The sequence below is a fragment of the Notamacropus eugenii genome, chromosome 7 (assembly GCF_028372415.1).
Source record: "Notamacropus eugenii isolate mMacEug1 chromosome 7, mMacEug1.pri_v2, whole genome shotgun sequence".
In the NCBI taxonomy this organism is placed as follows: Eukaryota; Metazoa; Chordata; class Mammalia; order Diprotodontia; family Macropodidae; genus Notamacropus; species Notamacropus eugenii.
In genome coordinates this window covers 147,706,159-147,721,490 of record NC_092878.1, presented here as the reverse complement: position 1 = coordinate 147,721,490, position 15,332 = coordinate 147,706,159, and the positions used below count along the sequence as shown (strand labels likewise).

Sequence of the window (15,332 nt, the reverse complement as noted above, 5' to 3'; positions counted from 1 at the left end):
CCGCGGTGTTATGTGGCAGGTGAAAAGCTGTGGTCTGTGGGGCCACAGAAATGGAGGGAAAGGAAGGCAGCTGCAATGCCGTGGTCAGAGCCCATTCTAAAGAGGGAGGTCACAGTGGTGAGGCAGGACAGAACCAATCGGTACAGGGCGGAAAGACTGACAGGAAGCCAGGTTTTAGTTTAACATCTGAGGGAGATTTCTTCTCAGTGACAGCTGAGGCCAAACCTCAGTAGGAAAGGTGTTTCCTCCTCCTTGGATGTATTGAGTGCCAGTGTAGCTGTATTACATGACTTACTAAAGATGTGTAGAATGGGCTCATGCTTTGAGTGTGGGAATTAAACTATGGCTCCTAATGACTCAAATTTTAAAAATTTACATTTAAACACAATTTTAACAAAGACACTTATAAATATGTTTTAATAAATCCAGTTTATTTACAAAATACGTATTTTTCCATGCAGCCCACTGTACGTTTGCACTCAGTATAAACACAGTGACGATGATATCTTTGCTACTTGTTGCTAATGGCTTGACTTTATAGAGATACTTGTGTTACTAAAGCTAGTTGACAATGAACCCATAAATTACTATACAGTATTCAAAATGGCTCCAAACTTAAAAAAAAATTGCTTTTAGCCTACAGTTTTAAAGCAGCTTCTGATCCTGGCGGAACTCGTTTTATTAGTAACTGGAATATTAATGCGCTTTTAAACTTGCTTTACTGACAAGTTTGTAAAATAAAATGGACAGATGTGCATTTTAACAGGCTCAAAACTGGGAAGCAAGTTGTAAGTAGTCATTTTTAATGTTAACTAATAAGACTTCCAAAAATACCAGTGTGGAGTTCACACACGTAGTGGTCAATCAGTATTGACAAACTGAAGTGTTTAGAGTTGTTTGCAACCTACATTCGTTAATAACTCAACAGATAAATATACCACATTAAGATTTACAAGGAGTACAAAATTTACAAGAATAAAGGCTTTAAGGGTTGAGATGTTTCTTACATAATTCTCTCCGAGACTAGTATAGTCCATTTTATAAAATCTTACTCATGGCATCGTATAAGTATCAAGCCAAATAATGTTGCAAAGAACTTAACCTGTCTACACTGAGAAGACAAGACAGTAATTAGGTTACAGACCCACATGAACTCTAAAGATACCTGTAACTACCGTGGCATAGCACAGATGTTCTTTTCTTTGCCCAAGAAGGCAAAATCTCCGATTGTTTGAAGTCAGAAATGTTACGGTAAGCCCATAAAAGATGCTTGAGAGAAGACACGGCCAGTATTTTGAGGAGACTTCTAAAGGCATGGGATTATAACTACTGTCTAGCTATTTTCAAAGTGGGAGTGCCACCAGAAAATGTGAAGTACTGTTCCTTTAAAAAAAAAAAAAGGAAACTTTACCTAAATATTGCACTTGGTTATCTCAAAAGGTGGGGGGAAAAGTTAACATTTCCATTTTCTAGATGGATAAATGAAGGCAAAATTAGCATTCAAAAGGTCATACCAGATGTATAATCTGAATGTGTTATTCAGCATTCCTTAGGAAAGCTGAGCAATTCTAATTTTCTTCAAATATTCTATTAATTCATAAACTATAGTTTACTTTTTAAAAGTTTGTTCAACTTCGAATAACACATTTTTATTTATCTTTTGAAGCATACTGTTTAAACACCATAGCCCTCTTATTCTTAAGTCTCACATGTTACAACAAGAGAATCCAAAGATTTTCGTTGCTTGACAGAACACTAAGATTGCGTGTCTAAGTACATACATAAATGGAAATATTTCCAGTTTTGAATTCCAAGACTCCAAATATTGGCTATTTCTATGACAGTACTAGTATAATCACAATGCTAACATGAAGGGATTCGAATATGAAGAACCATAACCAATCAAACTGGGTAATTGCATTACTGTACTTCAGTGGTTCTCAAAGTGTGGTTGGAGTTCCTGGAAACCCTTTTAGGGGATTCAAGAGATCAAAACTATTTTTATAATAATACTAAGAAGTTTGAATTTTTAATATAAGTATCCATAGATATAACCTACAAAGACTCTTTGGGGTCCTGAGACCAAGAAAGTTGAGAATCACTGCTTTTCCTCCAAAGCTAATGGATGAAATGAAGCCTTGGCAATACTCCTATGAAGCTGGGATCTTTCCTCAAGAATTTAGATCCTCAATTTCTGGGAAAGGGTTACACGTGTGAATGCTTACTATCACTCCATCTCTGGGGAATTGTGGAGCCCTTTCTTTGCATTAATGTTCAAGATTTGTACAGACAGATGAAATTAGCTATTGTGGCTGATCTGATAATAAGAACACAGTCTCATTGCTAAATCATGTCAATTTCCAATGAGAATGACCACATAGTTAATCAATGTCCATATATATATATATATATTCCAACCTTGTCTAAAATCAAGTTTTAGGGGCTAAAATTCATAGGAGGTAACAAAAAAGGTTATTTTGACAAACCCTAAAATCTTAAAGGGTTGGTGTTCTTCTGAAAACCTATACAACACACCATTTGATAATCAGTATTTTCAAAGTTAAAAAAATAAAAGGACCTTGTTGCAAACCTAAGTCAAATTAAAATGATTATTCAAGTCCACTACTTAACTTGTTAAACTCAGGCTATTCTTGCCTTGATCAGGCACTTAAACTTGATTTTTTATCTTCATTTATAAACAATGGGGTGACTGCAAGAATAATTCTGTTATCACAGATGCCATCCTCCAGTAATGTTGAATGCTTCCTGGAGAAATACAGCTGGTAAATAAAATAACCTTATTTTCAACAGTATATAGATTGGTTTAACACTCTGTGCTAAGTTGGCATACGTGAGAAGATGAATACATACAGCACAATTAAACAAGTTGTGAAGCCCAACAAATGAGTTATTGGACAACTATAAATCCCCCTGAGTATTTTTTTAAAACTTTCATAAATTATTAATCATGATACACATCTTAAGATAACAAAAGAAAAACAGAACATTAGAAGTAAAGAATATACAGTTTCCACCATCTGATATTGCTTGACATTTGACTATACCAGGTTGCCATACCTGCATTCACAAATGTGGAATATAGTCAGGACAAGGCTTGCTGTGTCTGTACTGCATGACAGTCACTGTTGACTGATGCCACCAATACAACATGACCACTGCAAGAATGTGCCATATTTGGTGGCTGGACCCGAGGTAGTTTAGCTGTCCTAGGAGGAGAAACAGGAGAGAAAATATAATTACAAATCCAAGGTGCTGGTATGGACATTACATTTTACCTCTGGCTTTGCAAGGACAGACCACCAGTCTCAACCACTTTAACAAACCTACCTCCTAAGTCTCAAGAGTTCTGGAAGGGAGATAATGTGGCAAATTTGAGAAAGGAAAAGTTTTTAGTCCTGGCTTCTTGTTTGACCCTATAAAAGGTAAGGCGTTCAATATGCAACGAAAGTGATCTCTTTTGAGTACAGGGAGAATTTGTTCTCATGCTCTGATAAACAGATAATTCTTAAATAGGTTTTTCAAATGAGGCAGTTAACCATACTCTCACACAGCTACATACCTGGAAAGTATCTTTCTGGAACTTTGGAAATGTAGAAGAGGAAAGCCACAAGAGCAATCATATACATCACAATCACACGGGGTGCAAACTCCTGCAAATGAAAGCACATAAGCCATGGTAACCAAATTCAGGCTTCCATTAGGGCAGTGATTCTCCTCTGAAGCATGAAGCACTGCAATGCTCCACATGGGGGGAAACAGACTGTGCCCTAAGAGGCAGGATGTCAATCCTGGGACCAGCTCAGCTCCAAGAAAAAGGATGCCAAGAGTGAACTCAATTTCCATACCAGGAAGGGAAAGAAAGTACCAAATGACTTAGGGCTTGGATCTAGAATCCCAAATTAGAAGGGCTGAGCCAAATGGAGCAACTGCTACAATATCCATGAAAGATGGGAAGTTGATCACTTCTGAGGCCTATTCCATCATCTGACCTCTAATGACCCTCCTGGAGACCAGCTCCCCTAAACAGCTCCCCTCATCCCAGTCATGCTCCACATTTGCTCTAATATCTCAAAGTCCTTCTAAATCTCTAGTGCCCATACAATACTCCAGTACAGTCTAAATCAGAATTCAACACAGAACTCCCTTGATTAATGGTCTGTTAACGTAGCTTAAGGATATATTCATTTAGGGAGAGGGTGTATGGGTTTTTAATTATTTTGGGGCAACTGTACCACACTACTGATTAAGTTAATGGTCAAGTGAAAAAGATTTGCATCTTTTTTATATCAATTTCTAAATCAAGTCCAATTTACAGCAGAACAAGGGTATTTGATTATTTCCACCCCCCCCCAACATTAAGTATATACCAACTTTTACATTTGTTTATTGCAGTTATATTTCATCTTATTAGTTTAGAACCAGTTACTCATGTGGTACCTTCTTTTCTATATCATTTGTATATCACATTTCATCTCAAAAATGTGTTTAAGCAGAATACAAGCTAATACGAGTCATTTTGGTGGGCTGGCAGCTAAAAACCCCATCCTGGGCAGAACCATAAGCAAATTGTAAACAGTGTCCAAGACTAACTGGGGAGGGGACAGGCCCACAGTACCCTGCCATGGTCAGGATACAAGATAAAAAAGGATATAACTTGATTAACACTCTTTGTCATAAAGAGTGGCATAAAGTTGTCATTTGTGAGAAAAAGGCGAATATGCACAGAACAAACAGCAGAATGTTCTGGTAACCTTTTATAAAAGGATATCAATAAGCTGGAAAGTATATGAAAAAAACACGGACAGGACAGCGGAGGGCCTCAAAATCATATGCTGTTGATTCAGCTGAAGGGACACGGAGGGGGTGCTTAACCTGGGTTTAGGAATTTGGAGTTATCACAGGGCAGAGAGATACAATTTATTCTGCTTGGCTCCAGATTAGAAATTGTGGGTAGAAAATGTTAGAGGGGCAGATTTTGACTTGAGATAATGAAAAAATTCCAAATGAGAGATTCAGAAGTGGAAGGCGCTGGTTTGGAAGAATATTCATAGCAAAGAACTAAAAACAAGGTGTGTAACCAATAATAGAAAATAGTTGAATAAATTATCATATATGAATATATTACAGCACTATAGAAAGTGATAAGGAATGATAAGAAATGATTCTGAGAAAATTGGGGAGATTTGTATGAAGTGATGCAAAATAAAGTGAGCAGAAACAGGAGAACAAGCTGCAATTCTAACACTAAAGGACAACTGTGAAAGACTTTAGAACTATAACACAATGATCAATCATAATTCCTGGAGGGCTTAATGTTTCAGCTCTACAACTTGCACTGCCCTGCCACCCCTGAGCTTCAAACATAGCTCACTACATCAGGCTAGCGATGCCAGTAACGCATCACCTCATCCCCTTGCCAATGTGCTTGTCCCCTTCCCACCCTTGCGGCACCACAATCGAATCAATGACGCCACTGTCACTGGAAAGGGGACATCAATCTCTTCACCATTCCTGTAACTTTCTAAACCAAAATATTCTCTGGCTACCACACCACAAGTCTCTCACATCAGAATTTAAGCTTCTTGAAGACAGTGTGTCTGTATTTGTATCCCCTTAACAGAACATATATGGCACAAGTTACATGCTTAACAACTGCTTCTTTGTTCATCTGGTTCTTTCTTGACAGATGATAATCCTTTTTCATCTGCTTGGAGTTGAGGCAATGTGATTGGTAACAGAGAGAGTTCTGGCTCTGGAGTTAAGAGGCCCTGGTTTAAATCTCGCCTCTCCTGGTCACTACCTACATGGTATTGGGCAAGTTACAGTCCTGAAGTTGCCTCACCTGTAAAGAGAAGGGGTTGGGCACAGTGGTCTCTGAGGTCCCCACAGCTCTCACTCTAGGATCCCAAGCACTAAGTTCATCCCTTCTTATGTATTACAGTTGTTTCCCATTCCATAAGTTACTGATTGGGAGAAGCAAAGTCTACTTGACATCCAAATGGATACTGTACTTGAGTCTATTCCGTTTTCTCCTATCTACCATGGGAATGCCTTCTGTCACACCTGTTATCTTCCCTGTCATCTGGTTTCACAATTTTTACTGCGCATTTTTTTCTCTGCTTCCATAAAACTTCTATCTCCTTAGTTTTCTGTCGGGCATAGATTTTCCTACCTTATACCTGTTGTACAACAGCAATTACAGTTTCTTTCTCACACTGTTTTATGTAATAACCACACTGGACTAATTTTGATTACTACTCTCTCAATCTCTCAAGGGTCATACACACACACACACACACACACACACACACACACACACAGTCTATATCTGTAAAGAAAGGATAAAAATATCTGTATTGTCTACTTTTCAGGGTTGTTATAAAGAATGTGTGTTCTAAACTAGTACCTTCTATTTCATTTGGAGATTCATTTATTGCAGTTACAGTCTAATGACACATTATATTTTATATTGTAATCAAATATACATTTAGCCATGATAAAAAAACTGAAGTCCTGTACTACTGAATATACTTTGTGGCATTAGTGTAGCATACAGAATAATTTTTCTCCATTCTGAAGTCCACAGTAAAACTACTTGTTAGTTGTAATTATCTCTGTCCTAACTTTATCAGTCTCGGGAATACTGCTTTGGTGGTCTTGTCTCCCTTTCAAAGTTTAAGTGGGGATGAGCTTGACAGTTCTCTCTGCAGTTCTGGGTGGAAAAGTGAATGGAATGTTCAGATCTCCAACAGTATGGAAGCACCTTGTGAGCAGGAATTTTTGTTTTTGTCTGTCCCAGCCCCTCTAGCCTAATGTCAGGCACACAGCAAATGCTCAATGCATGCTTGCTGAGATTTGCCCCCACGCTTGCTAAATGATTCTAACAGATGTTTAGTGTCATTGCTAGACACTGCAATTCAGTTTAACTATTTCTGAAGTTAAATTTGTATAGACCCAAAGTAAGAATATTAAGAAGCTGATTTATAGTTGTGTATATTCTCATCCTCTTTCTGTAGGATTAGCAAAATGTGACAAAAAATGATGGGAAATAAAAAGGCCTTTTGTCAGAATCCTCAGTAACCATTTTTATGGAAGATGGTTTTCAGGATAAAAAGAAGCCTAACAACCAAATGGATTCGTGACGTCGATCAGGAAACTCTCAACCATGCAAATCACAGCCCGTCCTACGTGCCTCTTGTCCACATCCTGCTCTCTCTCTCAAAAATCTATCAGCCAGTAAGTTTAACTTTGTTATCCTGCCTTCCCAAAATACAGAAAAAGAGCTTATAATAAATAACAAAAATGGCTGTTTCCATTTGGCTTTCCTTTCTCCTGCTCCCCAAATGATCATCTCTTATTCATAATTACAGTCAGTCCTCATCCCAACCAATGAAATTCACAAAGTGACAGTGCTGATCAGCACTTGTAAATGCACAGTAAGATGATGACAGGATCCTTCCTGGTTTTCTATTACTAGATGAAATACCTGCCCAAACAGATGACAGCAGGAGAACAGAATGAAAAATGCTTTGACCACAAGAAACATACCTGTACAATAGGCGCACCAACACCTCCATTGAGCCAGACCCAGTGAATAGTAGGTATCACTCCATACCCAGACACTGAACAAAAGATAATGGAGCGAAGCCTGTGCCACTGTTGAGTGAGGTAACTGGGATGAATCTGAGCAAAGAAGACGGTGAGGATCATAGCAAGCACCATAATTAGATAGACCTGACGCCAGTACTACAAGAGGAAGGAAAAATAAATGCATTTTCGTTAATCACAAGGAAATTGGAGCTTCTGAATTATAAATCCAAGTTATTTATTCAGTTCCCTTTTTTTCATATTAAAAGCTGTTCCTCATTAGCTTTTAATTCTTAGAAAGGTATGCCAAAGTCATACATTTCTTATATATGCACATAACAAACCATATTAGAGATGAAAATCAAGTATGTAGGTTACTATGGATATTTTTCAATTACCCTTTTTCTTTGTTACTACTATGAGATCTTTTTCATTGTTGGGTACATTTCCTTTCTTTGAGACATCATGTCTTTCTTACCTAAAGTGATGTTAAACTCAAATAGAAATAGGGGTCACTAAATCCTAAATAGGGAGCCTTGTGGGCCACATAATGACTTAGAAAACTACAAATTAACATTGTGTTTTATTGTACTTTTATTTATTTTTTTAAAATAATTTTTTAAAAATTATTTATTTATTTTAAAATTACATTTTAATCTGGTTTGAACTGCACTCAAGACTGTTTGATACAGATTTCTTCTGCACATATGTGGTCAGGTCTAACCATTCTTCCTTCATTTTCTTTGCAAGGATGCTTCAAATGATGGATCCTCTTTTAGAGAACATTCACCTTCTCCCACTGATGATTAGGCTCAGGTTTGTGGACTGTATCATTTTGACCATCTTAAGTAGCTTTGATTTTTGGAATATGTTATTTATTCCATTCCTTTCTCTCATTTCTGGTAGGTACAAAATAGTCTTGTGTTACTTTATCTTCCTTAATATTTGAGTGTTTCTCCTAGTTTCTTGCAGAATTTAATGTTTTTCAATGGAACTATAAAATTTAACCACTGTATCTTAAGAGAGTGAAGTACACAATTACTTCCCTGGTAGCAATCTGTGGATTCTTTCCATTGCTGCTTTGTTTTCTGTGTTTGGAAGTCCTGGGTAGTTTCCTTGTATTACGGTGTGCAGAATTTTTTGATCTGTCATGTTCTTCTGGGAAGCCTGTAGTTTTTAGTTTTTCTCACTGCTTCTTACCCTCATATCGATATGTTTTGCTGATACAGAGATGATGGGTTCTTTTAATAGTTTGGTTTTTAGCTTCTCTGGAAAAGTGGTGTTTCTAGTCTGCTGCTCTCGTTCATGTCTTTGGTGAGTCGTGCTATTAAGAGTTTTCTATTCTGCCAATTCCCTTTGTTGTGCAGGTCATCTGTTTTTGTTAAATTCTCCTCTCAAACTTCTGATTTCTCTATTCAGCCACTCTGGAACATCCTGCTCTAATTCCATGCTCTCTGGAAATTCACAGGATGCTGTGTTTTCAGATGCAGGTTTATTCTTGGTAACCACAGGAGGGGGAAGAGGATGAGGCAGGGAAAACAGAGAAAACTACCTAGACCACAAAGAGCAAAGAGACTAACAGTATCCTATAAGTGTGTGAGAGGAGGCCTCCTTGGCAGTGCCTTATCCCCAGCTCAAGATCTAGTCTAAAATGACAATTATCACAAGAGCTTGGAAGTTTTATTAAGGAAAAAAGATCTGTTGTCCGTAGGTAGGCAAGAAATAATTCATCTCTTTAGAAGAACACAACAAAGAAAATGTATTGAAGTCTTGCGCAACCTGGCTAAGTCATGACTGTCTTATTCACCACTTTTATCAATGATCTGGATAAAGATGCAAAAGGCATGTTTATTAAATCTGTGGATAATATTCAGCTAAAAGGAATTAGATAAGAGAACAGAGATTCAAAAAGATTCCCATAGGCACTGGAATGCCTCTCAGATAAATATGATAAATGTAAAGTTCTAGAATTAAGTTAGAAACAAATCAATGATACAGCAAGTTCAGGCATGGTTTAATATCAGTTTCAGTAAAATCAATCTCTATGTACACACACAAAAATTATCCCATTCTCTAAAGGAACACATGAAATAGACTCAAGGAAAGAAAAATCTTTATTTCTGGCTCTTTTTATGAGCATGTTTGTGTGTTTCCAGGACAATGAGATTCCTTGCTTTCTAAGCCCATAATAATGCTCTAGAGTTTTCTTCTTTTTCACCAATACTCTGGTATCATGAACCTTATGCCAAAGACTAAATTTGTCTTCTTCTTGTCTTACTGACCTATACAGGTTTACTTTACTTTTTGAAGGAGGGGTAGCTAATAAGATAGATAACAGAAGGGATTAAAAAAAAATCTTTGTAGATGCAGATTTGAAGATGAACCAAAAAGTAGAAAAAAAAAAAGTGTGAAGAAAGAGGAAGCCAGATCATTGAAGACAAGTCCAATCTTCCTTCAAATGTGCTGAGGCCTGGCCCCTTTTGCTTTCAGTTGTAGTTATGCAATTGAGAGTAATGCTGTGGTCCCCAAAGGAGTGAAAAACAGAAGACAATGAGCCTCATTTTGTGTAGTGGCAAGATTTCAGAGAAGAGCTGTCTGAGGCAATGATAGGGGACTGGAGAGAAGAGGAACCTTTTGACTTAAGGATGAAGTTTTCAGAGCTGTCTGCATGCATATGGAATAACTAAATAATGTGACAACACTCACGTGAAGATTAAGCACTCATTAACAGCAAAGCCTACTTGGTATGTTTCATATATCTGTTGTATTTCATTTGCTAGGTACCTGCTATTTTCCCCCAACAGAACTCAAGAGTAGGGATTTTCCACTTTTGTCTCTGTACCATCACCAGTACCTGGCACATGGCAGGATCTTCAAAAATGGGGGTGAAAGTACTGAAGATACATTGCCCAACAGCACAGACAGATCACTGATTACTCCACAGTAACTCAATGTCTGCATGTTATGGCACACAATTTTTCCTTACTGAAAGAATAGTAAAATTGGTAAAAAGATGACTAAGATTCTAGAACTCAATTCCCACCTCAAAAATCACTTTTATAAATAAACATTCTACTTCCCCATAAAACATTCTATATTCCCCACCAGTGAATTATGCACTACTCATAAATAACACAAGCTTTAGTCCTGGGAACTAAAACACCAATATGAAAGATTGAAAGGCCAATAAGAAATATGTTTCAGTTACTTACATTATTACAATAAAATGCATAAAATACTCCTGACACATAACAACCCAGGATGCCAACAGAGATTCCTGCATAATCTAATGCCATCCATCGTCGACAGGTTTTTTCTGAACGATGACAAGAGAAAAGATGATAGCCTACAGAACAAAGCATACAGACCTACAAAAAGCACAAATAAGACAAAGCTTAAGTAATATCTGAAAGACAAATTTTTTTAATTTATTCATTTTCAGTCTTCAGTATTCCCTCCCGCAAAATTTTGATTTTCAAATTTCTGCCCATCTTCCCCCTTCCCTCACCCCAAAACAGTGTGCATTCTGATTACCCTTTCCTCCAATCTGCCTTCCCTTCTATCACCACCTTACCCCCAAAAGACAAATTTAAAACCAAAAACAAGGCAATGAATACTGAATCCAATTCCTGAAATTAACAAAATTTATCAATCTAAAAATGCCATTAAGTAACATCCTGTATTATCTAAAAATGAATATCAAACTCTCACACCTTTTATCAATTAACCAAGAGTTTAATTATAAAATCACATGCTAAATGGCTTTTTTTGCTTCCGGGATAAACCAGCATGATTTAAGCTATGTTGGTTCATGACCTCCAACTGACAAAACAATGTGTCCGATCAGGTTAGTAGGCTCAACAATCGACACAATGGGGAAAGAGCAGTAGGAAGAGCTGAACTCTGGGTATGAAGACACCTGAGTTCTAGTGCCAGCTTTGCTGCTGTCTAGGTGTGCGAGTTTATCTAAGTAGGGTTGAGTTTCTGAGTTGATCTCATCCCGTCCAAATCCATGATTCTATGGCATCCATTAAATCATACGATGGTTGTTATGCCGTCTGACTTCTTCACACAGAGAATATCAAAATTAATACATGTAAAATATATATTATTTAATTTTCCAATAATATCAATATTTGATATTATATCTTGACATAATAAGGATTATTATATCTCGTTCTGTAGGACAGATGGAAACATCTGCTTCCTCATTGATTCTGATCATAAAATTGGACTTAGACTGTAAAAGGAGGAGAAAAATTTGGCATTAAGCATGATAAAAACAATACTAAATATCTAGAGATTCAACTTCCAGGAAGAATAACTTCCTGATAAATCTAAAGGAAATAATATGTATTCTGAAGAAACTGTAAATATTCAGAAACTATTTTTTCCTTGAGATTGATGCCCAGGAAAGGTAGGTATGTTTTGTGTGTTTCTTGGTTTTGCAGGTCTCAAAAAATGTATGTTGTGGTCAAAGAGGGAAGGATAGATTCTGCCTTCCCATTCTGGCCATTTCACATCCTCAAGTGCTTTCTCCCCAACCAGAACATGCTTAGCAATATAGTAAAGCAAATGATATGATCACTGAGGCTTCTACTTGATCAGCTTCCTATTTTCTTTCAAGATACACAATGTATAGAGAAATATGAAAGGCTATGGGGAAATCAGTGGCAGTCTGGATTTGAGAGGAAGTAATGGCCCATTTAGACCAGCATTAAACGCTGACTTTCCACACAACTACCATCAGCTACAAGGGGAGCTAATATGGTTTACAAAGTCTGTGGACTTTCATTTTCAATTTTAAGAGGGAAGGTGGGGAAAGAATATATATATGACACACTTAAATCAGAAATGAAAAAATGATTTCCTTTTTTTTCCTTTAGATGGAGCATCAGAGTACATTTACTGCATTTTTGCACTGTTTTAATTATCCTTAGGGTTAAACTGTTTCTTCTTTTAGAAAAAATGCCAATTTTATAATGAAAAAAATGGGGATGGGGGATCAGTTTAAAATTTTGTTAACTACAACTTCTAATGAATATATCCATTCAACTGAGTGAGATGAAGAGAAAAAAATTTTTGAGATTGCAAACTCACCATATGAAGATTATTAGTGATTACAGCAATTTTTTAAACCTAAGATTTACTACCTAAGATGATGATGATTAACATTTATATATTGTTTACTATAAGGGGCAGTGAGGTGATACAGTAAATAGAGTACTGGGCCAGGAATAACTAAGTTCAAATCCAGCCTCTGACACTTACTAGCTGGGTGACCCTGAGGAAGTCACTTCACCCTGTTTGCCTCAGTTTCCTCATCTGTAAAATGAACTGGAGAAGGAAATGGTAAACCACACCCGTATCTTTGCCAAGAAAACCCCAAACGGGGTCACAGAGAGTCAGATAGGACTAAACCACAACAGTGTTTACTGTGTGCCAGGCACTGTGCTAAGCACTTTACAAATATCTCATTTGAGTCTCACAACAACCCTGTGATACGCGTGTTTTGTTATTAACCCTACTATACTGTTGAGGAAACTGGGGCAAACCGAGCTTAAGATATTTGCCCAGGGTTACACAGCTAGGAAATATCTGAAGCCTGATCTGAACTCAAGTTTTCCTGATTCCCAGCCCAGCACTCTATCCATTGTACCACCTAGCATACTTAACAGGCATTTGATTTTTCTTTCTTTTTCTTTTATTGTCTAGCCAAAGTTTAGTAATTCTTCTCTAAGGAAGAATTCAAGGACTACATACTGATTTTGATATGACACTAAGTAAACATAACTAGGAAAATGAACCTGGCTTAAAGGGAAAAACAAAACAAAAATTGTAAATTACCGAAGCTAATGCCGTTGGTCATTAGCATAGGAAATAGAGTATTCGTATGTTTCTTTCTTCTTGTAGGAGTTTCACAGAAGCCCTATAGTTTTTATAAATATAATTTATATTTTAGGTGTGAGGTAGTACCAGGTCTGGAGTCAGGAAGACTCATCTTCCCGAGTTCAAGTCTGGCCTCAGACACTTAACTAGCGATGTGACTCTGGGCAAATCACTTGACTCTGTTTGCTTCACTTCCCTCATCTGTAAAATGACATGAAGAAGGAAATGGCAAACCATTCCAGTATCTTTGCCAAGAAAACCATAAATATGGTCATAAGGAATTGGACATGACTGAAATGACTGAATGACAACACTTTAGGTATGATAGGAAACCTACAAATGACATTTAGAGATAAACAAATGTTTATTTGTATTTCAGCCAAAGAATACAGTTTAACCTTCTCAAATATAACAGTCATTTTTCACTGTTGTAGAATTGGAAATATAACTATATAAGTAATAAAGCTGCTTTCATAAATCACAAGTGAAAATCAGTCTTATTACTTGGTGGTCCTATCTCTTTGTAAAACATTGTGTTTAAAATTAGGTTTCAAATGCTGTTTGCTTTTATAATAATTTTTATCATACCCTCAACAAATTATTAAAATTTAGAAACATCAATATTTCCTGAAAATCCTTTAAGATAAAAAAATGAATAATGAAGCTAGACAGAAGGTCATTCATAGAAATACTAAACAAAACAAATTTAAAATGCATGAACATATAAATGGAATAGATTGAGAGAAAGCTAAAGCAAATATTAACCACCTGAAATCAGATCAGAATTTAATCAGTAGTCAGAAATAAACATTACAAAGGTGGAGAAGTCAGATAAGCACAATGTAATGTTGAAAAGTAGGAAAAATAGAAATAGTACAAGCAACTAACACAAGGCAATGAGAGGGAAAACAAGTTTATACTAATTGTTAGACATTTTACCACCACCTGATAAAATTGATTACAGTCATAAAGCACTGATAAACTTTAATTAAATGCTGACTACATATGACGCACTGCACTAAATTCTGGGGTTACAAAGAAAAAGCAAAAATGGTCCTTGCCTCATTTAAATACTTACAATGATATTAAGTGAAGGAATCTCTGAGGATTCATTTTTTTAAAGTGGGGAAGGAAATTTTTGCCTGTGCAACTGCCATTTCTCAATCCTGGAAACAACCTGGATCTCAAATGTCCAAAAGAAAATAATAAGTTTTTGATGCTAAGATTAATAATGAGTAAAACATGAATTATTTAACTTGACTTGTTTACTTCTGTGTTGTTTTAAGCAAACAGAATGGCTAAAGCAATGCAATGTCACCTGACCAAGCAGGCCTGTCCAAAATTCCTTCACTACTGCTTAGAAAATTACTTACCTGAAAGCAGAAAAGACAAATGGAACAAATGACAAAGTCTTCTCTAGAAGCTCTTGCCGAAGGTAATACAGAAGTCATGTCATATATACCCAGTGTGAAGAAGAGGAAGAAGCCCAGCAAATGACTCCAGATGTTCACCGTCTCATTGGATAAGATAAACAAGCTGCAAAACAAGCACACAGACAGTCACTTCAGATCCCAAGTGTCTGGCACTCTACTAGCATTCAAATGTTATGGGGAAGGTTTTGGTTATTTACCATCTACCCTTAAGATGTTTGCAGGGTGAGGGCCACTTGCATATGAAGCCACCCAGGTGAGAAGCAGTACGGCACAGTAGAAAGGATGCTGGATTTAGTCAAGACCCAGGTTCAGATGCCAGTTCTCTGATTTACTCTAGGTGTGACTTTTGGCAAATGTCTTAGCTTTTTGGGACCTGAGTTTCTTCATCTGTAAATGAATGAG

General features: G+C 36.8%; 1 protein-coding gene across 4 annotated transcripts in view; it reads right to left on the bottom strand.

Moving 5' to 3' along the window:
- PAQR3 (progestin and adipoQ receptor family member 3) overlaps positions 1-15,332 on the bottom strand; it is a 30,744-nt gene that overhangs the window by 10,945 nt on the left and 4,467 nt on the right. Inside the window, exons 2-7 of one of the 4 annotated variants that reach the window (XM_072623550.1) lie at positions 14,871-15,033; positions 10,821-10,976; positions 7,570-7,767; positions 3,581-3,671; positions 3,079-3,227; positions 411-1,383 (exon numbers count right to left, since the gene is read on the bottom strand). In XM_072623550.1, coding sequence (XP_072479651.1) covers positions 3,085-3,227; positions 3,581-3,671; positions 7,570-7,767; positions 10,821-10,976; positions 14,871-15,033 — 751 coding nt within the window. In that variant the 3' untranslated portion in view covers positions 411-1,383; positions 3,079-3,084. Of the gene's footprint in view, positions 1-410; positions 3,228-3,580; positions 3,672-7,569; positions 7,768-10,820; positions 10,977-14,575; positions 14,673-14,870; positions 15,034-15,332 lie in introns of those variants that run through there. The other 3 variants (XM_072623549.1, XM_072623551.1, XM_072623552.1) reach the window with 3 other exon arrangements.